Raw genomic sequence first — 27,669 nt, 5'->3', positions numbered from 1 at the left:
CTCCTCTCCTGGTTGCTTTGCAGGTAAAGAAGAGACTGGCTGCATCTAACCAAAGATTCATGTATCATGTTTTTGTATATATCTGGAGAATTGTCATGTGGGAGCGTAGGTGATGTAGACTTGTGGGCGGAGCATTGCACAGAATCTTACAGCTACCCGTAAGGATTTATTTTACCATTTATATTTTTGCTCTTTGTTATTATATTATTGTGATGTGTGAGCTACTGTGTCTAAATAATTTCCCTTGTGGATCAATAAAGTCTATGTCTAAGAAGGGTTTGAATAAGGCCCAGGAGAGATCGCTAAATTACTCAAACATGCATGGATAACATCTAAAACCTCCTCAGACATGTTTTTAATGAGGAAACAATGCTATAACATGGTAGACAGCTAAAAAAAATAAAGTGTCATAATACGCACTCCTTAACTCTGTGGTTGAAATGAGAGGGCATGTTCCTCTAGCCATAATAAAGTACTTATTTTATTTTTAGTGGCTTTTGAACGTGAAAAAGCATCCTCAAAATGGCGCATATAACTGGAAAGTGAAACCCAAAAATAATTCAAACTGACCTCCATCGTCAGCGATCCAGTACACGTCTATGGTCTTCTTCCCCTGGTCGTTCTGGAACACGGTTTTGACCTGATCTCTGCTGCCTTTATCAGAGACGTCGTCCGCTGTAAGACAAAACAGATACAAATTTGCTTACACGTTCTCTGTTCGCTGTACTTGATTTTTACTGTCTTAAACTTGCATTATGTACTTTTTGGTTAGGGTCCATCACTTGCTAAGATATATGGTAAAAAGAATCAGGTAAGAGGCCTTTAAACCCGATTTTCAATATTGTTTGTCATTGCCTGCTTGGTTTTGTGACTAAACCTTTTTACTAAACATTTAATTTGGCTACAAACCTAACCTGGCGCCAACTGTGCTTCAAATGATTATGTGGATATCAAGGAAATGTAAAAAAAATAATCAAAATATTACATCAAATATCTTTATTATTTCTTTTTACCTGAATCTCTTTCTGGAGATTGTTGGTCGTCGTTTTCAGTGGGTTCATCAGGTTCAAAGCCCGAATTCACTGTAAATAATAAAATAAATTGCAAATAAACTAAATGAATATCTACAAAATCATACCACACTTTGATACAAAAATTATTATTATATTAGGGCCAAGGAGAGATCGCTAAATTACTGAAACATGTATAAATGACATCTAAAACCTCTTCAGTTTTGTTTCGTTTTTGATGAGGGAACAATGGAGGTACTTGATGTTGTTACTTAAGTAAAAGTACAAATATTGGAGCTACTACTCAGGCAACTACTCAGGTAAAAGTAAAAGTATCACAAGAAAAAATGTACTAAGTAAAAGTATAAGTATCTGTTTAAAAATGTACTGGAGTAGGAGTAAAAATTAAAAGCACTTCACACCGATTTTAAGGTCTAATAAAGCTTTCAGTGTAGTGATTTTGATACAGATTTGTGCTGCATTTTGTTCAACAGAAACAACTGAATCAATGATTTATTTTTCTTAGTTATTTTTATTTGTATATTTGTATTTGTATGAACGTGTAAAAAATAAAGCTTCAGCCTTTTCTGCAGGTATCAAACTATATTAAGAAAATACTTTCACTTTTCAGTCCTCTTCAAAAACATAGTGGAGTAGAAAGAACAGATAACTGCTCTCAAATGTAGTAAAGTAAAAGTAAAAAGTACTACTACCACTTTAAAATGTACTTAAGTAAAGTACAGATACCTACATTTTTCAGTTAAGTACAGCACTTGAATACTTTTACTTTGTTACATCTCATCACTGGTTATAACATGGTACAAAGCTTCAAAAAGTTGATCTTGCATAATACTTTACTAATACGTCTTTAAAAATATAAAATCCTTTACCTTCAGAGTCAAACTGGTCCAAGACATCCTGCCCATCCATCATTCTTAAGATGCACAGACAATAATTGGAGTCAAAAGTATCACTAAACAAAAATGAAAAATGAGTTTGAAAATATTTCAGAAGGATAAACATAATTTTCTTTGTTGTACTTACTAAATTGTGGTGATATAATCTTCAATACTTTCTGGAGAACTTTCCCTCCAGTTGGCTTTGAATCCGAGTACTAGAGTGTTCGGCTTTAGCTTTCCAAGTCCAGACGCCTTCAAAATAAAAGTGCACATTATGAGTTATGTATTACAACACTATGCAACTTTTCTGGTGTTGGATCTCTCATCTGTTTGTTTCATGAAAATGTTGGTGCTTTGCTTAGACTGTGTATATAAATGGACATAGGTAATGCTCTAGCAAATAGGAAGTGAGCATGGGCGCACTTCTGGCTCCATCGACTCTGGCTCCAGTTGACTTTACATTGAAAAATCGTCGCCCCTCTCTCTGTAACTGTTGCCGTGAGCCTCGTAATTTTAGTCTGAAAATGTTTTTATTAACCTGCTGTTTCATTTTCATAAGTAAATCAAGATGTGAACATTACAGACAAATCAGGCGCCTTCTTTTGTCGAAGTCTCTCCAGCTAGTTTTAGCAACAGGTTTGATTGACAGTGTTGCTAAAAGCCTGCTCCCTGCTAAACGAGCGGTGCTGGCAGGAAGTGGCATTACCTTCAACAGCCGTGCTCCGTATTGAGTCTTTAGTTGCTATGATACTTGTGGTCGGAATTCCAAATATTAGCTAGGCAGGAGCCACCTAGTGCCTCCGCTCAATTTTATTTCTCTCCAGCGACTGGGTCAGGAATTGGAATACACTAGACGGTTTACAGGAACCCCGGAAGTTGTAGACCGCACACCGGCCAATCAGCAAAGAGGAGTGAAACCATGACGTCAAACTCAAGTGCCTGTCTGGGTCCCTTTTGATGGATGTAGACGAAGACAACGATTCCCGAGATTGAGGATTTAAAGTCAGAACAAAGTAAATGTTTGGTGAATTTTATCAAGGGGAAAGACGTTTTTGCCCTTCTTCCTACAGGATTTGGCGCATTTGACTGGTAAAAAAAAAAATAAAATACCCGCCTACCGTTGAGAGAACAAATTCTAATGCTGCGAGGTCAGATGGTTTCCACAAAGTGAAACCGGCTGATATGGGGTTTGGTGCCAAATTTGTTTTTGTAACTGCGAGTCTCGATGAGCTTCATTTGACTGGAGCTGAATGCTATGGGTGACGTCACTCACTTAATCCACTTCTTTATACAGTCTATGGGGCTGTACCTGGAATGTTCCACAGTATGGCATTATTACTAATCTGTATCCATGGAAACAGTTGGAGGAATTAGAGGTCAGATTTGTGGAGAGGCGACCCGTTTTCAAAGTACTTTTGCACACTAAAAAATGTATACATGAACAAATTCAAGAAAGATAAGTTCAATACTCTACAGTGGAACAGTCCAGGCAAAACAACAACATCTAGCAAAAGACAAACAGATAGCAGACCCCTGTTAAAAAGTTACACAGTGCATCTTTATTTCAATTTCAGTATCTAATTTCGTGCTTTACCTGCAACAAGTATCTAGCCCCCGCTCTGAGACTGTCACTGCTGAAAGGTGTGTAAAACGAGCGCACTTTCCTCTGGTTCATCCACTTAACCAACCAGTCTGTGGCATTAGGGGCGCGATGCTTTCTGTCCTGCTCCTACAAGAGAAAGCAATAAACGGCAATGACTATCTTTAAACTCCAAATGTGTATATGTGTATATGCAGCAGTTATATAGCAACACGCTCCTTCAGCTCAATGAAATGAATAAAGTATCTCTCCCTCTTTATTGTCAGAGTACTTCAGTGACTTACCATAATGATATCTCCACAGATCATAAGGCTGACGTGCTTTGTAAATGAACCAACAAAGTCCACAAGAGCAGGTCTCTGGTTTGGAGGTCCAGTTAGCACCATGCACTGAGGCCTAGAGAGCATTCAAAATAATAATATCAATAGTTACATTTAATAATAGTTTTTACATTTGTATTTATTAAGCACATTTATAGACACTCAAGGACACCTTACAACAATAATAAAAAAAACAAAAACAAAAAACGCAAAAGCCGTACTATGAATAATGTGTGTAGTTTTACTGTAAAGGTCTAGTTTCTTACCTGAAGTTCTTGACGTGGTCTTCTACACCAGATAAAGAGACCGAGTACGAGAGAGCCATGTTGTATGTACCGGCCTGAACTGACGAGCCCCAGTTTACCTCTGCGTATGACAAATAAAATTGATAAGTACTCTATGATTGTTTCTATGGTTACAAGAGTTAAAAAAAAAGACATCCAACTGTAAATCATGTACCAGATCCAAAAGGTCAAAAATTTCTTACTTTTATTACATCATACTTATTATAACGTATCATATTTTCCAATAGATGCATCAATAATTTTGGAGTTCCGGTCACTGCGCATTGCATACTGGGAAGGATTTTCCAAAAAAGTGAGCATCAAACCGCCATGTTTGTTTTCCCAGTGGGATGCGTCTATTGACAAAGCCGATCTTTTCTAGTCTTTTGAACCATATCACTTTTGTTTCTGGTTCTGATATTGTCATATTTTAGTTTTGGGATTTATATGGAGTAAGAAAGCTGTCAAAAATATCCGTTTGCGCATAAAATAGAAATCCGTGCGTATTTGGGAAATCCGTGCATATTTGGCTTGGTAGTTGCGCATAAAATAAATATTTGTAAACTGTCTCAAATGAGTCCAGTCGTACATAAAATAGATTGTGTTTATTTTATCCATCAGAATACGAATTGAAAAATTACGACGTCATGAATTACAATCACGAAATGAAAATTTACGATTACGCTTTCATCAGTACGAATACGAATTCACAGACGGAACTTTACTGTCAAAAATACATCATCACTTCACAGACATTATCCATCGAGCAGAAGAAACATCGATCAAGATCAAGACTGTGCAGCTCAAGTTTGTAGCAGAGGGTAAAAACAGAGTAATAGCACAAGAAGCTACAACAGCGACCAACAAGTGGGTTAATTAAAATCTATTGTAAAAATGTCTTGAATTCGGGAACCGAACGCTGCTGTATAATATTGTGTAGAAACACCTCCTTTGAACGGGAAATTGCACCTATATGTTAGATAACATAGTGGAGCCAGTTGGCAACATCCGACGTAACGTTATCCCAGGGCTAATTAGCAAATATCAGGTTCTCTGTATGTTTAGATTAAAAACATTCACGGCTACAGCCACAGCGAGCATCAGTCAGTCTTCACTTTTCAGTGCTGCATTTCAGACAATGGGTTATACATGAGTTATAATGGGTTATAATTAGCAAATCCATCCACGTCACTGTGACGTTATACTTACCAGTAAATACTGTATATATATATATATATATATATATATATATATATATATATATATATATACCAAGGTGTTGCCTGTAAACACGAACATTAATTGATGCTGGAAGCTGCATTAAACTGTAATGTGTAACATTTCATTAGCTGTGACGTCTTGGTAGTGTTTGGTGTAAACTGGGACATTTTCAGCGTCCCGAGGAACTTTTGGTGGCATTTCATGCGAGAAATGCAGCTGAAGTGAAGAAGACTGATGATGCTCGCTGTGGCTGTAGCCGTGAATGTTTTAATCTAAAACATACAGAGAACCTGATATTTGCTAATTAGCCCTGGGATGACGTTACGTCGGATGTTGCCAACTGGCTCCACTATGTTATCTAACATATAGGTGCAATTTCCCGTTCAGAGGAGGTGTTTCTACACAATATTATACAGCAGCGTTCGGTTCCCGAATTCAAGACATTTTTACAATAGATTTTAATTAACCCACTTGTTGGTCGCTGTTGTAGCTCCTTGTGCTATTACTCTGTTTTTACCCTCTGCTACAAACTTGAGCTGCACAGTCTTGATCTTGATCGATGTTTCTTCTGCTCGATGGATAATGTCTGTGAAGTGATGACGTATTTTTGACAGTAAAGTTCCGTCTGTGAATTCGTATTCGTACTGATGAAAGCGTAATCGTAAATTTTCATTTCGTGATTGTAATTCATGACGTCGTAATTTTTCAATTCGTATTCTGATGGATAAAATACACACAATATATTTTATGTACGACTGGACTCATTTGAGAGTTTACAAATATTTATTTTATGCGCAACTACAGCCAAATATGCACGGATTTCCCAAATACGCACGGATTTCTATTTTATGCGCACAAATATTTTGACAGCTTTCTTACTCCATATAAATCCCAAAACTAAAATATGACAATATCAGAACCAGAAACAAAAGCGATATGGTTCAAAAGACTAGAAAAGACTGACTTTGTCAATAGATGCAGCCCACTGGGAAAACAAACATGGAGGTTTGATGCTCACTTTTTTGGAAAATCCTTCCCAGTATGAATTGTGCAATGACCGGACGTCCAAAATTCTTGATGCATCTATTGATACTTTGCAGCTGATTTCGTCAATGTTCCTTGGAGTTGTGATGCTAACTCGAGGCACTGTTTGCTTACTGAAGTTAGACTTTGATCTGAGTTTATTTATTTATTTTTTTTTAGCCGAGTGTGACTATAAAGGACTTACTTAAAAAATAAATAAATAAATAAATAAATACAGTCACAGGCTATTTTCTCATCTATGTTTTAATGTTACTGTATTTCCTTATCACAAACAGACCTGGAGTTGTGTTTTGTTTCATTCACACATTTTTAACACTCAAACCTGCAGATTTAGGCTTCTCTTAAACTGAAAACACTCTGTTCTACTTTGTGATGTCATGTGCTAATACAGAAAGTTCTCAACTGCATTTTTAAACTCCAGACAGCTTAACTAGAATAATCGGGATAATTTGAACCTTAGAATTGCCAATCTCTACTTCACAAAAGGTAAAAAGTTGTAGCTGTTAACTTGAAAACTACAACTTCATGACATCACAAGATGCAACAGAGCAATTTGAGCTTTAGAGATGTAGACAGACTAATAAAAAAGGATTACTTAAACATGTGTGAATGAAACAAAACACAACTCAGTATATGTTTTTGAAGAGGTAACAAGATTCTAATGTGGTTTAATCTCCCAAGAGTGAATTTCGCATAATATAGGACATTTTAAGAAAGGTGCACATGAAAACAGAAGCTGGACTCACTGGGCTTGGTGTAGTTGACGTAACCAAAGAGGAAAAAGATGATCCCAAATGTGACGAGGGCAGCCCACCAGGTGAACAGAAACATGAGCACGATGGAGATCACTGCTCCAAACAACGCAGTCCATTTACTGTAGTAATGAAACGCCGGCCGCCAACCTGCAGGGGGCAGCACATAACAGGATTATTATCATCGTGTATTAGAGTCATGTTACATTTTAGTACTTTTTAATCTTATTTTTTAACCTAAGTAATTTCCTACTTGAGTTTTATTTTTTTTTTAAAGTAACAGTACTCTTACTTGAGTAAAAATTTTCACATTCCCACTGTGAGTCTAAAAGCTTTATGTTGACAATATGAAATTATTTGAACATTTGATTTTCTTTCATATATGATTTAGTTTTTCTAATTTTTGCATCTATATAAATACAAAAAAAGTGAGGCTTTTGTGCTTTATTTAAAGGTGCACAGTGTAACTTTTTGGTCCACCACCTGCTTGTTTCTATGGATATGTCATTGCCCTGCCTGGAATGTTCCACACTATGACATTAAACAGCTCTGCCTTACATTTATTCAGTTACAGCTGGTTTTAAAGCTTAAAAAACCTACAAAAACAGACATTCTGACTGTGAGCGGGGTCGCCTCTCCACAGATCTGACTTGTAACTTGGTCACTTGGGTCTCCATGAATATAGAAATGTTTAAGACCATACTGCGAAACATTCCAGAAAAAGCAATAACATCTCCATGGAGAAAAGAATTTGATGTTTTTAATGTTTTGTTTTTCCAATTACATTAACTTTAAATTATAAATCACTCCCAGTTACTCTTGAAGTTACTCTTACTTGAGACATTTCTTGTACCACTACTTTGTACTTCTACTTGAGTAATATTATTTTGAAGAAACGTTGATCTTATTTGAGTAAAATATATGGCCAGTCTACCACCTCTGCTTCTTGTTTATAATATAATAAATACAATAAATACACATTAAACATCAGCTTTATAAGATGGTGACTAACCTGGGGAGTTTGTGATTGACGCGTGGAAACAACTGAAGTTGATGAGGCCGTAGGAGCAGAGGAAGAAGTTTGAGATCAGAGCAGCGATGATGTTGAGCTCAGCTGTAGAAGAAGAGAGTAGTTAAAAGAGGTAGAAGAAGAGGAAAAGAGGTAGATGATAAATGATACTGTATGGCACTGCACTATATTAAAAATGAAAACAATAAGCATTTATATATATATATATTGAAATCGAATCAATATTGTGTCCGTGTTTATTGAGATACATATCAAATCGTGGTAAAACTGTATCATTGCATCCCTACTTGTCACTGCAATTTTATTTTAGAGGGACTTGTTTAACAGCACAAATCAGATGTCCGTATTTTCCGCTCTGGATTATAAGGCGCACATTGAATTATTTTCAAACTTTTTTCACATATAAACCGCACCGGACTATATGGCGGATTAAACGAAACACAACAGTTGGGTGGGTCAGTGGGACTTTGTTTGGCGTGTTCACGGTGACTCTGTGGAGTAAGAAAGCTTTCAAAAATATTTGTGTGCATAGAATAGAAATCCGTGCATATTTGGGAAATTCATGCATATTTGGCTGTAGTTGGGCATAAAATAAATATTTGTAAACTCTCAAATGAGTCCAGTCGTACATAAAATAGATTGTGTGTATTTTATCCATCACAATACGAAATGAAAATTTACGACGTCAAGAATTACAATCACGAAATGAAAATTTATGATTACGCTTTCATCAGTACGAATGCGAATTCACAGACAGGACTTTACTGTCAAAAATACATCATCACTTCACAGACATTATTTATCGAGCAGAAGAAACATCGATCAAGATCAAGACTGTGCATGTTTAACTTTGTAGCGGAGGGTAAAAACAGAGTAACAGCACAACAAGGACCTACAACAGCGACCAACAAGTGGGATAATTAAAATTTATTGTAAAAATGTCTTGTCTTGCCACATTGAATTCGGGAACTGAACGCTGCTGTGTCATATTGTGTAGAAACACCTCCTCTGAACGGGAAATTGCACCGATATGTTAGATAACATAGTGGAGCCAGTTGGCAACATCAGACGTAAAGTTATCCCAGGGCTAATTAGCAAATATCAGGTTCTCTGCATGTTTAGATTAAAACATTCACGGCTACAGCCACAGCGAGCATCAGTCAGTCTTAACCTTCATCTCAGCTGCATTTCTCACATGAAATGCCACCAATAGTTCCTCGGGACGCTGAAATGTCCCAGTTTACACCAAACACTATCAAACTGTCCTGGTTACAGACATCACAGCCGATGAAATGTTACACATGTTTAATGCAGCTTCCAGCATCAATTAATGTTCGTGTTTACAGGCAACACCTTGGTATGTTTACAATATTTACCGGTAAATAGGTAAGGTGTCAATAACATGGATGAGTACTTGAAGATTACGTACTTACCGATTAAAATGAATGCAATAGAAATGATGAAACAGAGTAAATAGGCTCTAAGGGGCTCGTTGTTTTTGCCGTATCCTTTAGCAAAAAATCCAATGTACGGGTAAATGTTGTCCTTGCAGAGACACTGTTAAAACAACATAAACTCATTATTTTTACATGTCTACAGTTATATTTGTGTGAACTAATGATAAGTACATGTTCATACCTGAAACACTTTGGGAGCAGAGACCAGAAAGCCGAGAGCAGAGGAGAGACTGGCGGCAAAGACTCCAGCGGTGATCAGGTAATAGAATCCGGAAAGCTGCCCCAGTAACTATAATGAAAAACACAAATACACAGTTCAAACATATCTTGTGACCCATCTAAAGACGATATTTGGACTTTTTAACATATCGGTTATCTTCCATAAATGTCCAGTACAGGCAGATCTTTTGATTTGGTAGGTTTGCTGCCTACAACGCACACACAAAGCTTTATTTTAACGCTTTAGTGCGAAAAGATAACTGCTACTACTCAGATCTCTTACAGGTTTGTGGTAAAAAAAAAAAAAGGGATATGGGTGAGTTGTAGGGGTGTGCAGAAATATTGAAGTATCGATATATTGTATCATTTAATGTGATGATATAGTATCGATATCAAGGGCTGCTGTATCGATATATCACCAAGAGTATTTTTTGGTATATCTTACTAAATTATTTTGTTACAGCTACAGTTTTGTTTTTTACTATTTTGATGATTAAAATGTGTGGTTTATATTAACTTACTAGTTAACTAATAGATGCATCAAGAATCTCAGACTTCCGGTCATTGCGCAATGCATACTGGGAAGGACTGGGAGAACATTGTGTATGTGGAGCGTCATCAAAGCGGGATCCCGTTTGTTAAGTGAGAGGTGCAGAAGACAAACAGACTGAGCTTGTACTTTCTTGTTCTTGTGGTTTTACAGCAACATCACGTCTTGGTCACTCTACAGTGGAAGGTGTTTCTTGGTGAACAGTTGGTGCCTTTCGCTTTGGCGTTGACTTTTTAAATTCCTAACCAAGGTGGAGCGAGGGATTGAGATTTTGATGACTTTGATGGTGCTCCACATACAAAATGTTCGCTGCAAACTCAGGATGATTTAGGCAGTCAAAGGTTTCCTTTTTGGTCCTTCCTGAGTATCAATACTGCTCATCGCCTTCACCTTTCACTATTTTACAATTCTGTTGAGAAGGGAAACAGTTTGAACAGAGGTTTGCAGTCACACACATCTGATTCCCTTTTGCATTTATGGAGTTCGCAAACAAATTTCTTGAGACGTTTTCCGGTGTTAGAACATCCAACAACCACACAATTACGATGTCTGAATCCCAAAACTAAAATATGACAATATCAGAACCAGAAACAAAAGTGATATGGCTTTGTCAATAGACACATCCCACTGAGAAAAGCAACATGGTGGTTTGATGCTCACTTTTTCAGAAAATCCTTCCCAGTATGCATTGTGCAATGACTGGAAGTCCGAAATTCATTTATTGAAGGACAATATATTGTGATTCATCTGTAATTATGTATAATATTATGGTCGAGTACACCTTAGAAGAACAAAATTGGATGAAAGAATCGTGAGCATAGAAAATGAATGACTTTTTAAAAATCTATTCAGACACATGTTGAATGTACACAAGAATCGCTCAGTGAAGTATCGCAATATATTACTGCATCGATTTTGACTTCCTCCCCTAACGTGTACTGTACCTTGACGCTGTTGGCCAGTCCGTATTCACAGGTCTGGGACACTATGCACTCAGTGAAGTTCCAGCCGTATTTACAGGCCAGACCCACACACCCCTCTGTGCTGTTTCCAGTCATGAAATCAGTCAAGTTCCCAGAGGCATCGCGCACTGTGGTGGCAGCTGCAAGAGATGAAAAACAACTTTGGTTTAAAGGTGTTATATTATGCAAAATTGACTCTCTCTCTCTATATATATAATGTTGTTACCTCCTCAAAAACATACCCAAAATTGTGTTTTGTTTCATTCACACATGTTTGAGTAACACTTTATTAGTCTGTCTACATCTCCAAAGATAAATCTGCAGGGTTTGTGTGTTCAACATGTGTGAATGAAACAAAACACAAGTCCAGGTCTGTTTGTGATGAGAAAACAACATTGTTAGAAACATAGATCAGAAAGTCGTTTAATATGGGCTCTTTAAGTAATATTTTTGGGAGACTGTTCAACCCTGTGTTACGAGTACAGCCTCGTGGCCCCTCCTTTAGTCCTGTTTTATTCAATGAGGCGCTCTTATAACACATGTCTTTGGGTTTTAATGTACAACCTGTGATTATCCCACTCAGCCTCTGGCAAAAGCACTTGTGGCTTTCTGGAGCTTTCCACCTTCCCCTTAGCGTTATTTTTTTTAAACTGCACTATGTAACCTTCCTGGGAGAGGGTCTGCCAAGTGTTTTAGTGCTCAAAATACATTGAAAAATATGGATTCCTACAGTGAGTGAGTTTACATCTCCACAGATCTGACCTGTAACTTGGTCTGGTGGTATTGTGGGCTTGTCTCCATGGAAATAGATACAGTTAATGCCATACTGTGAGACATTCTGTATGATATAATATACTTTTTGTCTGGTACATTGTAATGTACTGTAATATACTACATAAGTTATTATTTTGCATATTGTTCATTGATCATAAAACAATTGTCTTAAAAATAAAATTGGGTCCAATAAAATGGATTCTCAGATGTTCATTAAAAGTTTTTTTTTTTTTTTTTAAACCTATACATGTTTGCCCCAACATATTTGATATAATAATTGATAATAATATCAATAATTTATGTAAATATGGCTGAAGTAATTGTTTCTTACCTGAAGTCAGTGCAATGGCCAGATAGCTCAACGTAGTCCAGAAGATGGCCATCAGAGTGCCTTTGGGAATAGCAGACATAGGATCCTACACATGAAAGGAAAACATATCAGAAAATGCCGTAGTATGAGTTCTTTAAATAAACATTATATATAATTTACATAAATACAACAATATGTTTCTAAAATATCCTGAAAAAACCATATCTATTGCACCAATAGTCAAACCTTACTTTATTAAGGCTGTATTCATTCCTAAGGGTCTGTATTAGTCTGATTAAAATGAACAAGAGTTCGGTTCCCCTGGAAATCTGAACTTTATTTCAGGTATGAAAAAAGACAAGTGAACTCTGATGTGGACCAAACAAGCAGACTGAGACCCGTCTGAAGACGTGGGTCTCAGTCCACTATCAAAGGGACTCTGGTGTTACGGTTTGAATACAAATGGCCTTGATCTGAAACAAACACAGAAAACATGCACCTTTTGGGGCTTGATGAGCCACAGTAAGGACACAGAGATGCACTGGGTGTGATGCTGCTGACAAGCCATACCAGCTTGTTAAAGCCTGATCCCGTCATATCTCAGCAGCTAAACAGGGCCGGGCCTGGTTAGTACGGGGATGGGAGACCACTGGGAAAATCAGGTGCAACAGTGGGGCACCAGTCACAAAAAAAAAAACAAAAAAAAAACTGTCCTTGTGTCGTTAGGCAAGGCACTTCACCCACATTGCCTAGTATGAAAGTGGAGTGTGCGTGAGTGTCAGTGGTGGTCAGAGGGACCCATGGCGCAGATTGGCAGCTATAGCTGGTGCTATATGAATTTAAAAAAAAAACAAACATACTTCTCAAATAAGCGGACTTTAGCACTTTTCTGGTCTAAATACAGCCTAAGATTAAAGCAAAACTAAGTAACTTTCAGCGACAGAGCTCCTCCTACAGACATACATTTTTTGCCAGCACCAAGCAGGTGATGGACTCCCAACCAAAAAGTTACACCTTTAAATAAAGTGTCAATACTAGAATAGGGGTTTCTGGACCTAGATAAGTTTTACCTTAAGATCTCCACAGATGTTGACTCCAGACAGAATCCCAGTGGCTGATGGGAAAAAAATGGCAAACATTTGGAAGAAGTTGCCGTCTGGTCCTCTCCAATCTGGCATTAGGTTTGTCACAAAGATGTCCGCTGTAATAAAAAGAAAAGAACTCTGTGTTAGTGATGGATGCACCTATCCAGCTTTTACAGTTCCAATACCGATTCGAACACTATGGCTTCTGCCGATTTTAACCAATACCAGTGCAGAGACTGAAAACAGCATTTATTTCCTTTAAACTAAACTAAAATCAAACAAAACTGATTTATCTCTCAAGTAACTACAGAACAACTTTGTATATTACATTACATCAAATTATATGTTCAATCAGAATATCGGCTGAACTCAAACTCTGCAATTTTTCAGTATCGGCGCCAATATCCGATACCAGTATCAGAATGGTGCATCCCTAACATAAGTACATGTTAATTACAAACCTTGATAACTGAAGATTCCCACAGCTTGTTTCTCTTTGGGCGCAGGGATGAATGTGCCCACGAAGTAGTTTGCAAAAGACACTAACAAAACAATGAAGAACAAAATCTGGGCCTGTGATAAAAAAGAGAAAGAGAACAGGTTGGACTATTCATTTTACTTCATTATATTTAAGATTTTACAAAAATAAAAATAAATTTCTTTTTCTGAATTTGGCCATTTTTTATTTTTAAATTTGACTTCTTGGTTGTAAATCATGACATCATGCTAAGGAATTCCATAACCTGACCACCATCTTGTACTTTGGGCCAAATCACTCTCTAGCGTACACAGAAATTATGATTTGACAAATAAAAATGTAAGAAAACAGCATCATTTTTAAGGTATCAGAAAAAAAAAATGTTTCTTGTGAGTAAATTATTCTGATCTTTTGGACAGAATTCTTCCTACCGTGATGTCTAAAATAGAACTCTATATTTCTTGTAATTTTAAATATACTTTTCAACATTTCCTCACAAATTCTTCACAACACAGGTATTATCCTAGCCCGGCTGGCACCACCTAGTGCCTCTGCTCAATTTCATTTCTCTCCAGCGACTAGGTCAGGAATCAGAATACACTAGACGGTTTACAAGAACCCCAGAAGTTGTAGACTGCGCACCGATCAATCAGTGAAAAGCTGTGAAGCCATGACGTCAAACTCAAGCTCCTGTCTGGGTCGTTTTTGTGGAACAGCACAACAGTAAACAAAGTGGTCTAGATGGATGTAGACAAATTCTGTGTTGGCAACGATTCCCGAGGATTTAAAGTTGGAACAGGAGAATGTTTGGTGAAGTTTATCAAGGGGAAAGATGTTATTGCCCTTCTTCCTACAGGATTTGGCGCATTACATACGTCACGACCAAATAGAAGCGATTGGTTAAATGAAAAAAGTAAAACCGGCTGATGAATCAGGCCAGTATTATCCCACCAAATTATAGTAAGTAAAAATTTAAGAATCATCAAACCCATACACACTTTAAGGGTTATATGTGTACTACCACTCTGCAAAAAGCAAAATCTTTCCAGGTTATAATGGATTAAATCAAGTGTTAACGATGCCTTTTTGTACTTAAACCACAAAAACAAATCTTGTTACATTAAAGATGAGACAAACAACAACTCTTTGCACTTAAAATAAGGAAGTAAATCTTATGTCATTTGAATCAAGACAGAAATACTTATCCCATTGGCAGCTCATTTAACTTAAGTCTACTCAAATTGAGATAAATATTCTTAATTTGAGTAATTTAAATTTACCTAGATATTACTTTTTGCAGTGTAGTCAAACATTTGGACACACCCTCTCATTCAACGTTTTTTCTTCTTTATGCTTACTACTTTTTAATTTTACATACACACCGAAAACGTCAAATATATGAAGCAAGATATTTTAAGTAGTAAAGAAAAAAAGTAATAGCCCAACTAAATATTTTTTATATTTTAAATTCAAATCATCACAGTATCCAGAGCTGCAAATCCTTCGCCTTTTCGAAATTAACTTTTTTAATGAAGTCTCCTGAAATGGTTTTGACTTCACAGCTGTGCCATGTCAGGGTTAAGAAATTACAGAAGTGCACAGGTTTCAAAGCAAAGGGTTATTATGAGTTTATTTATTTTGTTTACGACGATCCATATGTGTCATTCATAGTTTTGATGCCTTAACTGAGAGTCTACAGTGTAAATAATTTGAGTTATAAGGAAGAAAAATAAATATAAAGGTGTGTCCAAACCTTTCAGTGGTAGTTGAGTATTTGAAAGTGAACATGGGGGACTTGCCTTAGACTCCCACTCCATTCCTGCCAGAGAGATGAGCAGAAGAACCGTCACTGTGATGACTCCAATGATGCGCACGTCATTCACATCGTCCACCATCTGTGCGTCAAAGTCCTGCACAAACACAAAAACACAAAGTCATCAAGGGCTTTTAAAGGGCCTAAATTACTCTGTTATAATGTACTTTCCTCATCACAAACAGACCTGCAGTTGTGTTTTGTTTCATTCACACATGTTTAACACACAAATCCTGCATATTTAGGCTGAGCTCTTCTCCTAAATGGAAAATACTCTGTTCCACCTTGTGATGTCATGTGGTGATACTGGACATGCAATTGAAATAAACAGATACTTTAGCATTCTAGAAAACATATCAAACAAAAAAATCAACCAAAACTTTAGATAGCCCAGAAATACAGAATGCAATGAGGAGGAAACGTTTCTGTTTTGTTGGTTGTTTTAGCCTTTTTTAATGGAATGATGGAATTGCCTAATTAGAGGTGTGCAAAAATATTGAAATATCGATATATCGTGTCATTTAATGTGATAATACAGTATTATTATCATAGACTGCTGATTTTGACAGAGCTACAGTTTTGTTGCTTGTTAAGAGGAAGGAAACTCATTTATGCAACACATTTGACACATTTCACATTTCACAGTTTGATGATTAAAATGGGTGTGTTTGCATTAACTTTGCACAGGAAGTGGTTTAATAAAGACTTTTAGTATCACAGCCATGACTTAGCCTTTATTTTTTATTGAACCGTTATCGAATCGATTTGAAATAAATTGTATTGAATCGAATCGAATCGAAAGCTCACTGTATTGAGATGTATCGTATCGTGGCTTGTGTATCGAGGTATGTATCGTATTGGCAACTTCTGAATGATACCCAGCCCTGTGCCTAATCTTATGTTATTTTCTTATGCTTTATTATTGTTACTCAATAAAAAGAAGAAGAAGAAGAAGAAGAAGAAAAAGAAGAAGAAGAAGAAAGGACTAAAGGTAAAGGGAGCTGTTAACTTGAAAACTACAGCTTCATGACACAAGGTGGGACAGACCATCTCAAGGTTTGGAGATGTAGACAGACTAGGGATTACTGAAACATGTGTGAATGAAACAAAACACAATTGCAGGTCTGTTCTTGAGAAGGTTACAAGATTATAATGTGGCTTAAAGCTGACAAGAGTCAATTTTGTGTATTACATGGCCTTTAAAGTGAAACTAAATATCAATCACACTGTTCCTTATGTCTTCTGAACAGGACGGACCATGAGCACTCACACTGATCACAGGATCGTGAAAATGTGTTCTTTAAATCCATTTGGAATCCTTTCTTGAGTTTTCAGACAATCTTAAAAGTTTTTTGACAGTGTTTACTAATGTGTGCATTATGTTGGCATGGTAACTGCAGATCCTTCTGTGACAGTAGTAGTACAATACAGTAGGGTGGTGTTACCTTGAGCAGATCTCGGACTACCTCTGCAAACCCCACAGTGTTGAGGGCACAGGCCAAAGCGTTGGCAAAGGAGAAGACCATCCCGATGGGTCCTCCGATCTCAGGGCCCAAGGAGCGCGAGATCATGAAGTACGCCCCGCCTAAAACAAAACAAAAATATGAATCATAATCATCAGACTTGATACTTTGTAGTAGCATCACACTGGGGGTGTTCTACATGTATGTTCTATAGTGGATTGTCAGTAGCTACTATGGTGACACAATGCACTCTTTAGCAAACACTGACAAAAAAGTTTTAAGATAACAAAACGGATTTAAAGTGAACTGTGTAACTTTTCTGGTAGAGGGCCCGCCAGTTCGGTTCGCCAGGTCATTAAACTTTTCAATCTCCACAGAAACAAGCAGAACACGGCACCTGGCCAATTTAAAGCTGAGATCAAGGCAACCCCACTCACAGTAAGAATGCATGTTTTAAAGGTATTTGAACAATAAAAACACCCATAATTGAATAAATGCATGTAATACTGTATTTTTCGGACTATAAGGCGCAATATCAATAATTTTGAATTCTTTCGTCTATTTTCATACATAATATATATATATATATATATAATGTAAAAGTTTGGGTTTTTATTTCCTAATAGGAGGACTCAAATATACATTGAGTAATAATGCGTTTGACGCAGCTTTGCACAGATTTGTTTACATTTTACAGAAACTTAAAACCACATGGCTAATTTGCATAAACTCTAAGCACTGAGAAAACAGCTCACTCCTTGTGCCCTGATGCAGTCAGCTTTTGTCACACTAATTTACTCCTTGAGGCTCCTGACTACAGTAACCGTAATGCTCCGACAAACCAGCCAGCAGTGCGGCTTTGTAGCTCACCAAGGTCGTACTAAAACATTTTGTCAGATTTTTGAGCGCCCTGTACCACATAAAATCGGTTTGAGGTCAGTAAACATAACCGGATTATAAGGCACACTGTTGATTTCTGAGAAAATTAAAGGATTTTAAGCGCGGCTTATAGTCCGAAAAACACGTTACATGTTTAATATCATATTGTGGAACATTACAGGCAATAGCATCTCCATGGTAGTGGACCCCCAACCTGAAAGTTACACTGTGTATCTTTAAACAACACATTTTCTGGGACCTGTGACCAATACAAGCGTTCATGGTTCTGTTTACGAGTTTGATTTTCAACAAATTTTCACGTGTGAATGAAACAAAATACAACTTCAGGTAACAACATTCTAACATGGCTTAAAGTTCACAGGATTAGGCATAATATAGGATCTTTAAGAGCAGTAATATAACGTAAAATTTTTTAAGTCAATTTATTTTCAATTAAAGAAAGAGCAACATTATCATTTCGGACGGGTTTAGAGCGATGCACATTCAGCACATCAGTCAGAATACACACTTTTTGACCGTTAGCCCAAATGTATCTAAAATGATCTAAAAAAACTCACCGGAGATGACCCGCCCGTTGGTGGCGATAGCAGAGACAGACAGCGCCGTTACCGTGGTTACAGCAGAAGACATCAGGATGATCACCCACACCAACACTAGAAAAACAAGGAACTATGTCTAACAAATGCTGAACACGACTTTACTGCAGAATAAGTCACAGAAAGGTCACGGGCACAGTCAAATCACACTCTCTATAATTATGCAGATGGAACACTATGGAGTAAATGAAGGAGGAGCTTTATGTTTTACCACTAGATGTCCTGTACTATGGATATGTGTTAATGAACGTGTCCTTTTATATTGTTTTATGGATGGAAGTGATGCGTCCCCACTGCAGCCGCTCTGTCTGTAAGTGAAGCTCCTGATTTAATCGCACACACTGACTGAAGGTATCGGTAAATTAAACTTCATACAACTTGAGGCATGGTTTGACTGTAAACTGCATTACAACGGGGTCCATTCATGAGAATATGAAAGCCTAAATGTGTGGTCCTCACCGATTCCTGCCTGAGAGGTGATCCAAGACAAGCGGAGAAACAGGATCACTCCCCAAATGTTCAGCATGCACCGGACCTGAGCCAAGAGACACGAGCAGTCAGAGGTTTGGACACACGTTCTCATGTTTTTTCTTTATTTTCATGACCATTTACATTGTAGATTGTCACAATGAATGGACATATATGGAATGTAGCGGACAAAAAATAAACTCAAAATACACCAAGACTTGTTTTAGATAAAAGATAGGCCTATATATATTTAAAAAGCCACCCTTTGCTTTGATCCCTGCTTTGCTCTTGAGGCATTTCTTGACCTTGAGGCACAGCTGTTAAATGAAATCCATTTTTGGAGAATTCATCCTGAAGATCATTAAGAGAAAAGTTTGCAGCACTGTCCACAAAGCAAAGGGCGGCTACTTTGAAGATTTGAATATAAAATATACAATAATATTCTGTTAGTTATTTCAACTTTTTTTTATTTTGCTATAATTCAGTTGTGAAAAAAGCCCAGCAGTGCCTCTACTTCCTGCGGAAACTCAAGCAGGCAAGTGCTTCACCACCATCATGACCACATTCTACAGAGGAACCATTGAGAGCATCCTTTCCAGTTCCACAGAGCCCTGCAGCACATAGTGAACACAGCCACCACCTGCACAATCTGTTCAGCCTCCTGCCTCTGTTCCCGCACCACAAGACTCATTCATATAATCACCACCAGGCTGTTAGGATGCTGAACACTCTCCCCTCTCTAACCACCAGGCTGCCAGGAGGCTAGGAATCTGTGTCTCCCTAAAGAAGAACTTTAGACTTTTCCTTTTATTTTATTATTATTTAATTTAGTCGATTGAGAGTGAGAACATAATTTCAATTTTTCATATGGAAATTTGACAATAAACTTTAGGAATTGGATTGAAATTCCAATTATCTTGCATCATATATTCATATTTAAAATTAATATTTATAAAATGCAGATTTGTGTTGTAATACAGTGAGTTCTTGGGTCTAGTCACTAATAGAAAATCAAACTCCTAAACTGCACTATGACCTCTCGTATTGATCACTGTCTCCTGAAAATGCGCTGTTTAAATCTACTTTTTGTATTTTGTCTTGAGTTTTCAGATGATCTTAAGACTTTTTGTTGGAGTTTGCTGATGTGTGCACTGTGTCTCCGTAGAAACTGCTAAACATCCTGCTAGATAAATACATGTAGCGAGATGTTACTGCAAACTCACAACAGTGAAATATATCTGCTCACCATGACTCCAATGATCCACCCAAATCTCACTGGGGCGTTCTCTTTGCTGCCGTCAGCTGCCTCTTCGTCTGGAGGAGGGGGTAAACTGTCCACGTCCGCCTGGGCCCCTGCAGCCTCTATGCCCAGCTCTCCATCCTGAAATACACACAATAATCAGCTTTTTGGTTATTTATTTTGAAACTATGCCATAAGTAGATCGCCTTTTTCCTAGTTTTGTTATTTGTAAATCGCTTATTACCTCCTCAAAAACATACCTGGAGTTGTGTTGTGATGTCATTTGTTAATACAGGAAGTGCTCTACTGTGTTTTTAATTTTCACACACTTTCACTAGAATCATTTGGATAATTTCAGCTCTGGAAACGCCAATTTCTACTGAACTAAAGTTAAAAGGACATGAAAAACACTTCATGACATCACAAGGTGGAACCGAGCATTTGGAGCTTTGGAGATGTAAACAGATTAATAAAAAAGAGTTACTCAAACATGTGTGAATGAAACAAAATGCTCCAGGTATGTTTTTTTAGGAAGTAGTAACATTATAACATGGCTTTAAAGTGCATTGTGTAACTTTTCTGGTGGAATCCATCAAAATAGATGTTTTGAGCTATAAAACCACCTAATTGTTAGATTAGATGTAAAGTACAACTGTCTAATGTCATACTGTGGAACATTCCAGGCAGAGCACTGACATATCCATAGAAACAAGCAGATGACAGACAACAAACCCAGAGCCAGAGTGTTGGAGACTTGTGGAGATGCTTTTTGAAGTGTTTCATCCAGTCCTTGTATTTGCAGAGGTCAGTGGGGCTAGGCTAGTGCATGTCAATGGCCATAGTTAGCCTGCCACTAAAAACAGTCTTACCCACTCCACAAAACACTCGAAGCAAATCTATTATTACGCCAGACTGTCGATGTAAATGTCTGCATCGATAGAATAATGTTTGAAATAAAACTATCCTTGCATCTCATGAATCGTCGCATGTTGAGGGACTATTTTTTCATATATCAGTCCGCCGCTGTGGAAGTACAACTCACTGCTGCTGCTCAGACATAAATCCTTCAAATGCAACGCAGACATTTACATGGACAGTCTGGTGTAATAATAGATTTACTTTGGGTTTTTGTGGAGTGGGTAAGACTGTTTTTAGTGGCAGGCTAACTATGGCCATTGACATGCACTAGCCTAGCACCAATGACCTCTACAAATACAAGGACTGGATCAAATATTTAAAAAAGTGTCTTCACACATTTCCAACACTCTGGCTCACTAGGAAATGAGGTCCTATGTCCAAAATTCCGGACTGTCCCTTTAAATGTCACAATAGTCCGTTTGGGGTAGTATAGGACCTTTGCTGAACCCTGCTGGTGTATTACCTCATAGGCCTTGCGCAGGGCCTCCAGACTGGGCCGGCTGCGTGTCTGCTGTCGGGGCAGGGAGCTGGCGTAGTGCTCCAGCTGAGGAGCCAGGTCCATGGTGCTGTAGAACGAAGCTCTCCTCAACTCCATCCTCGAGCCTCTCCTCTCAGACAGACTACTGCAAAACAACAACAAGAGTCAGTCATCTGAAGTGCGTATGACAGGTTTTGATGAAGTCAAAATGTAAATTTTGACTTCATTTGGTGGGATAATATTGTAAAATGATAGTTTTACACAAATCAAGAAGCAGTTTTTGAAGAAAAGTTGAAAAATATGTGGAGAGTTTTATTTTAGATTGCCCCAAGTATGAGAAAACACAATGATGTCACGTCCATTTTGGTAAGCAAAAAGCGTCCGTATCAACAAGTCAACATCAACAGTACAACAACAACATCGTCAACAGTTATTGGCAGATTTGAACTTTTCAAAGTAACATTTTTGATCCTCAACATTCAGTGACTAGAGTAAGATGATGAACTCATGTTGAAACAATTGAATGCAAAACTTATTTCAAAATAAGAGGAGTTATCTCATGACAGACATACGCAATGCAACTGTCAACACAAACGAGCAGCCCCACTGTGCACGTGCGGAAAAAACAGATGTAAACAAAAACAATGTTTCCTTGTATTGAGCAAGAATTCTATCCAAAGGTTTGGCATAATTTAACACACAAGAAACCCATTTTTTTCTAATAGTTGAAACATTATTTCAACAAAACTATGGTGTTTTCTGACATTTTTATTTGTCAAATTATAATTTTTGTGTATGTTTGAAGAGTTTTTGTCCAGAGTACTAGATGGTTGCTAGGTAACAGTTATCAAATTCCCTAGTGCGATTTCATGTTTTATAACCACGATGTAAAATTTAAACCTAAAAAAAAAAAAAAAGACTAAATTCGGAAAAAGAATTGTATATTTTTTATGCAAAATCTTAAAAATAATGATCTTAGGTCATAGGTATTTTAAAGATGCACTGGTTTTCTGTCACCTGCTTGTTTCTATGGATATGTCATTGCTCTGTCTGGAATGTTCCACAGAGAAAGGCAAGAGGGGCATTGTGACTATGAGCGGGGTCGCCTTTCCGCAGATCTGACCTGTAACTTGGCCTGGTTTGTTCTCCCTGAAGATAGAAAGGTTTAATACCATACTGTGGAACATTCCAGACAAAGCAACAACATCTTCACGAAGAAAAGCATTTGACAGACCCTCCACCAGAAAAGTTACACTATGCAACTTTAAAGGGCCTATATTACTCTATTTTTTGATTCAAACACACACAAATCCTGCATATTTAGGCTGAATTCTTCACTCAAACAGAAAACATTCTGTTCCACCTTGTGATGTCATTTGGTGTCAGGATATAGCCGAAATAAGCAGAGTTTGTGTTTTGTTTGTCTTGTTAAAAAAAATGTATCGCAAATTCAGATTTTTATTTTTTATTTTTTTCACTTTTTGCTCCTTGCATCTGCACCTCTACAAGAACTTTGGGGTGTGTTTTCGGTTTCATTTGTGAGTATGTGTGAATGAAACAAAATAGAACTCTAGACATGTTTGTGATGAGGAAAAACATTAAGTGTTGGGAAGGTTACTTTTAAAATATATTCCCCTACAGATTACAGATTACATACCCCAAAATGTAGTTTGTAATGTAATCCATTAAATTACTTAAAGTGAGTAACGTAATCTGAATACTTTGGATTACTTGATTTGCTGTAGAGAAGCAAAGACTACGATATCTTAACGTAACATGTTTTGTCTGCTTAAAGACAATGAAAAGTCCAGTCTTTACTTAACTGTATTAAAAATATTATTGATAGAAGAGGAGGAGACACGGTCCATGCAGCATGATTTAGTCCTGTTAAATCCTGGTTTTAGACCTGGTTTAGTCCTGGTTCAGTCCCGGTTTAGTTCTGGTTTAGTCCTGGTTTAGTCCTGATTTAGACCTGGTTTGGACCTGGTTTAGACCTGGTTTGGACCTGGTTTAGACCTGGTTTAGACCTGGTTTAGACCTGGTTTGGACCTGGTTTGGACCTGGATTTGGACCTGGATTAGATGTGGTTTAGCCCTGGTTTTAGTCCTGGTTTAGTCTTGGTTTAGACCTGGTTTAGACCTGGTTTTGACCTGGTTTAGACCTGGTTTGGACCTGATTTGGACCTGGATTAGACCTGGTTTAGCCCTGGTTTTAGTCCTGGTTTAGTCCTGGTTTAGTCTTGGTTTAGACCTAGTTTAGACCTGGTTTTAGACCTAGTTTAGACCTGGTTTTAGACCTGGTTTTAGACCTAGTTTAGACCTGGTTTTAGACCTGGTTTTAGACCTAGTTTAGAACTGGTTTTAGACCTGGTTTGGACCTGGATTAGACCTAGTTTAGACCTGGTTTTAGACCTGGTTTGGACCTGGTTTAGACCTGGTTTAGATCTGGTTTGGACCTGGTTTAGACCTGGTTTAGACCTGGTTTAGCCCTGGTTTTAGTCCTGGTTTAGTCCTGGTTTAGTCTTGGTTTAGACCTAGTTTAGACCTGGTTTTAGACCTGGTTTTAGACCTGGTTTAGACCTGGTTTAGACCTGGTTTGGACCTGGTTTGGACCTGGTTTGGACCTGGATTAGACCTAGTTTAGACCTGGTTTTAGACCTGGTTTGGACCTGGTTTAGACCTGGTTTAGACCTGGTTTAGATCTGGTTTGGACCTGGTTTAGACCTAGTTTAGACCTGGTTTTAGACCTGGTTAAGACCTAGTTTAGACCTGGTTTGGACCTGGTTTGGACCTGGTTTGGACCTGGATTAGACCTAGTTTAGACCTGGTTTTAGACCTGGTTTGGACCTGGTTTAGACCTGGTTTAGACCTGGTTTAGATCTGGTTTGGACCTGGTTTAGACCTAGTTTAGACCTGGTTTTAGACCTGGTTTAGACCTAGTTTAGACCTGGTTTAGACCTGGTTTTAGTCCTGGTTTTAGATCTGGTTTTAGATCTGGTTTGGACCTGGTTTAATATCCAGCAATGAGTGGAATTACTGGAAAAAACAAAACAAACCAAAAAAAAAAAACAAAAAAAAAAAAAACAGGATATAGCCCGAAATGTGAAAACAATACTGCCGTGTAATCCAACAAAGTAACTGTAATCCAATTACCACTCATTAAAACAGTAACTGTAACTGAATACAGTTACTCATAATTTGTACTCTGATTACGTAACTCCTGTACATGTAATCTGTTACTCCCCAACACTGACAACATTAGAATAGAAATCATAAAACAGCATAATACGGACCTTTAAACTTTGCACTCCACAGTCCCCTGCACTGATAGAAGCTCTACTGTGAGGTCTATTTACTACAGTCGTTTTTGCTTATTTTGAATTTATTATCACCATTTATATTTATATTTTTGTCTCTTTATTCAGAATGCTAAAATTTGCAATGCATTCAAAAGAGAAAGGTTTGCATTTTTCAGTAATTTAACTATGATACCATCTCATTTGTTTCCTGTCTTGGGTTTTAATATCCTGTTTACACAGAAGAATAACTGGCCTCTGTGTAGGAACTGTCGTTTGTGGTTTGTGGTCATGCTCTGATGCAACGAGAGATATAAGAGAGTCATTGCACTTACAATACAGCAGTGAGGTGTGGTAAGGCCCTGCTATAATACAATGGAAACACATCAGATCAGATTTGACAAATATCTTACAAATATTGCTGATGTGTTTGTGATACTTTTGTTTGATCCACCTCCGAAGTCACGTCATCATTCACATCTGCTTCAAAGGTTCTGTCGAGGGGAAGTTTTTTTATAGAGAAGCACGTCTTTTTGATCTATCCTGCAAAATTGACTTTTCAAAGCTTTTAACCACGTTCTAGTTGTTTTCTCTCACATTTACTCACACAAAATTTCATCTGGAGTGATTTATGACTGTTTGTGCAATCTTTAATACCTTATTTTCAATACTTTTGCAGACCAACTCTTGTTTTTACTTCCACCAGCACATTCCTACTGTGACGTACTTACTTCATTCTCCAGTTACATTTTTAAAATCAGTGACACACGTAGGATTTACAGTGTAGTGATTTTGGTACAAATGTAAAAAAAATCGGAAATCGCAGCATGATGTGCATCTATCCCTAGGAGGTTCCGGCTCTTTGTTGTGATGACATTTACGGCTACGTCATCTCCCACTGGGCACCACAATTTTCTAACATAGGAATAAGTGGACTTGTTTCTTTTATTATATCATTTTGTCAATATTTTGATTTAAAATGTGCAAATTACAACATAATGATCCACGGGTGTCATATGCCCTATATCATTGTTTCCCAAAACTGGGTCATGACCCTTAGGTGGGTCACAAGAGATTTTTTTGAGGTCTCCTTGTCATGATCTGCATGTGGATCTGTGATATACACTTCTGGCACTGATGTGTGTTGTGCTGTCCTCCTGCATTTGAACTGGAGCACGCTACAAAAACACAGACTCAATAGTCCAATGAGATTCATTTGATCTTCCGATATTTTATGTTACTAGGTTCTTTTTTCAGACCCAGAGTTTTGTTTCACACCTGACAGTTTGGACTGCTCACTAGCGTCTTCCTCAGAGTGGTCATGTGATGTTGCTGTGACTTGTCTGGTCAGCTGTCAGCAGTCCAAACTGTCAGGTATGAAACAAAACTCTAGGTCTGAAAAAAGAACCTAATAACATAACATACAGACAGGCTCACCTATCTCATTAGAAATATTGAAATGTTAAGACTTGTTTTATATTTTTTCTAATCTTTTTGTAATTATTTTATTCTTCTTTCTTTATGTATTTATTTTGGGCAAATAAAGATTTACATTCTTATACAACGGAACATATAACATAAGAGAAATCATAATAGAAAGGAAAATAAACACAACAAAAAGAATGTTTTTGTGCAAAAAGGAGTAGGAAGAAGAAAACTTATTTAATCCCACCCCCACTCTTCATAATCTAACACAATGAGCTATCTTTTGCATTTTTCAGACATTTGAATTAAACTATATGAATTATTTAAAAGTGCAGACAAAGAGTCATTGTTATAGTTTGGAAGTGTAACATAATCATACCAACAATAGTAAAGTTAATGATACAGACAATGGTAAGAAACAACAAATATAAGTCATGTAAAGGACAGCACAACAAAGAAAACACCAAACATAAACCAGCGCTACAGGAGGAAGTACTGTTCTAATATTATGACCCACTCTCTATATACTGTGACCAGACTTTATGTTTATATAACAACTTGAATTTATGGATATTTTATGTGTTGCTTAAGACGTGTATCCAGACTGTTCCAGAGTTTTACACCACATACAGACACACAGAAACATTTACGGGTAGTTCGTACATTAGGCAATTTGAAATGTCCATACCCTCTTAAATGATAAGTTCTCTCTCTCATTTTGAACAAACTTTGAGTATTACGTGGTAGTAAATTGTTGCATGCTCTGAATAAAATTAACAGTGTATAATATTTGACAAGATCAGGAATCTTTAGGAGCTTGGACTTAATAAGAAGATTATGGGTGTGTTCTAAAAAAAAACAACTTTATGGATAATTCGCAGAGCTCGTTTCTGTAATATAATCAGTGGATGAAGTGTACAATGGTAAGTTTTCCCCCACACTTCAACACAGTGTGTGAAATAAGGGAGAACTAATAAACAGTAGAATGTATGAAGGACATTTTGATCAAGGTAATGCCTTTTATTGACTATTTTGTTCCACTATTGCTGGCTCAATTGAATGTTGAAAAGAAAAAGAA

The 27,669-nt window shown here is 37.3% G+C and overlaps 1 protein-coding gene across 1 annotated transcript in view; it reads right to left on the bottom strand.

The window, feature by feature from the left end:
* slc12a10.1 (solute carrier family 12 member 10, tandem duplicate 1) overlaps positions 1–27,669 on the bottom strand; it is a 37,381-nt gene that overhangs the window by 6,874 nt on the left and 2,838 nt on the right. Inside the window, exons 3-23 of the mRNA XM_020917809.2 lie at positions 21,857–22,016; positions 20,482–20,616; positions 19,227–19,302; positions 18,729–18,824; positions 17,254–17,393; positions 15,795–15,905; positions 13,979–14,090; positions 13,503–13,633; positions 12,454–12,538; positions 11,331–11,488; positions 9,799–9,906; positions 9,594–9,717; positions 8,143–8,244; positions 7,125–7,280; positions 4,096–4,195; positions 3,794–3,905; positions 3,504–3,638; positions 2,055–2,161; positions 1,901–1,983; positions 1,014–1,082; positions 571–675 (exon numbers count right to left, since the gene is read on the bottom strand). Coding sequence (XP_020773468.1) covers positions 571–675; positions 1,014–1,082; positions 1,901–1,983; positions 2,055–2,161; positions 3,504–3,638; positions 3,794–3,905; positions 4,096–4,195; positions 7,125–7,280; positions 8,143–8,244; positions 9,594–9,717; positions 9,799–9,906; positions 11,331–11,488; positions 12,454–12,538; positions 13,503–13,633; positions 13,979–14,090; positions 15,795–15,905; positions 17,254–17,393; positions 18,729–18,824; positions 19,227–19,302; positions 20,482–20,616; positions 21,857–22,016 — 2,405 coding nt within the window. The remainder of the gene's footprint in view (positions 1–570; positions 676–1,013; positions 1,083–1,900; positions 1,984–2,054; positions 2,162–3,503; positions 3,639–3,793; positions 3,906–4,095; positions 4,196–7,124; positions 7,281–8,142; positions 8,245–9,593; positions 9,718–9,798; positions 9,907–11,330; positions 11,489–12,453; positions 12,539–13,502; positions 13,634–13,978; positions 14,091–15,794; positions 15,906–17,253; positions 17,394–18,728; positions 18,825–19,226; positions 19,303–20,481; positions 20,617–21,856; positions 22,017–27,669) is intronic.

Source organism: Boleophthalmus pectinirostris, unplaced genomic scaffold (assembly GCF_026225935.1).
Source record: "Boleophthalmus pectinirostris isolate CB_2022bp ecotype Guang Dong unplaced genomic scaffold, ASM2622593v1 HiC_scaffold_20, whole genome shotgun sequence".
Classification (NCBI taxonomy): Eukaryota; Metazoa; Chordata; class Actinopteri; order Gobiiformes; family Gobiidae; genus Boleophthalmus; species Boleophthalmus pectinirostris.
The sequence above is the reverse complement of the archived record's forward strand: the minus strand, read 5'-3'. Positions and strand labels throughout refer to the sequence as shown.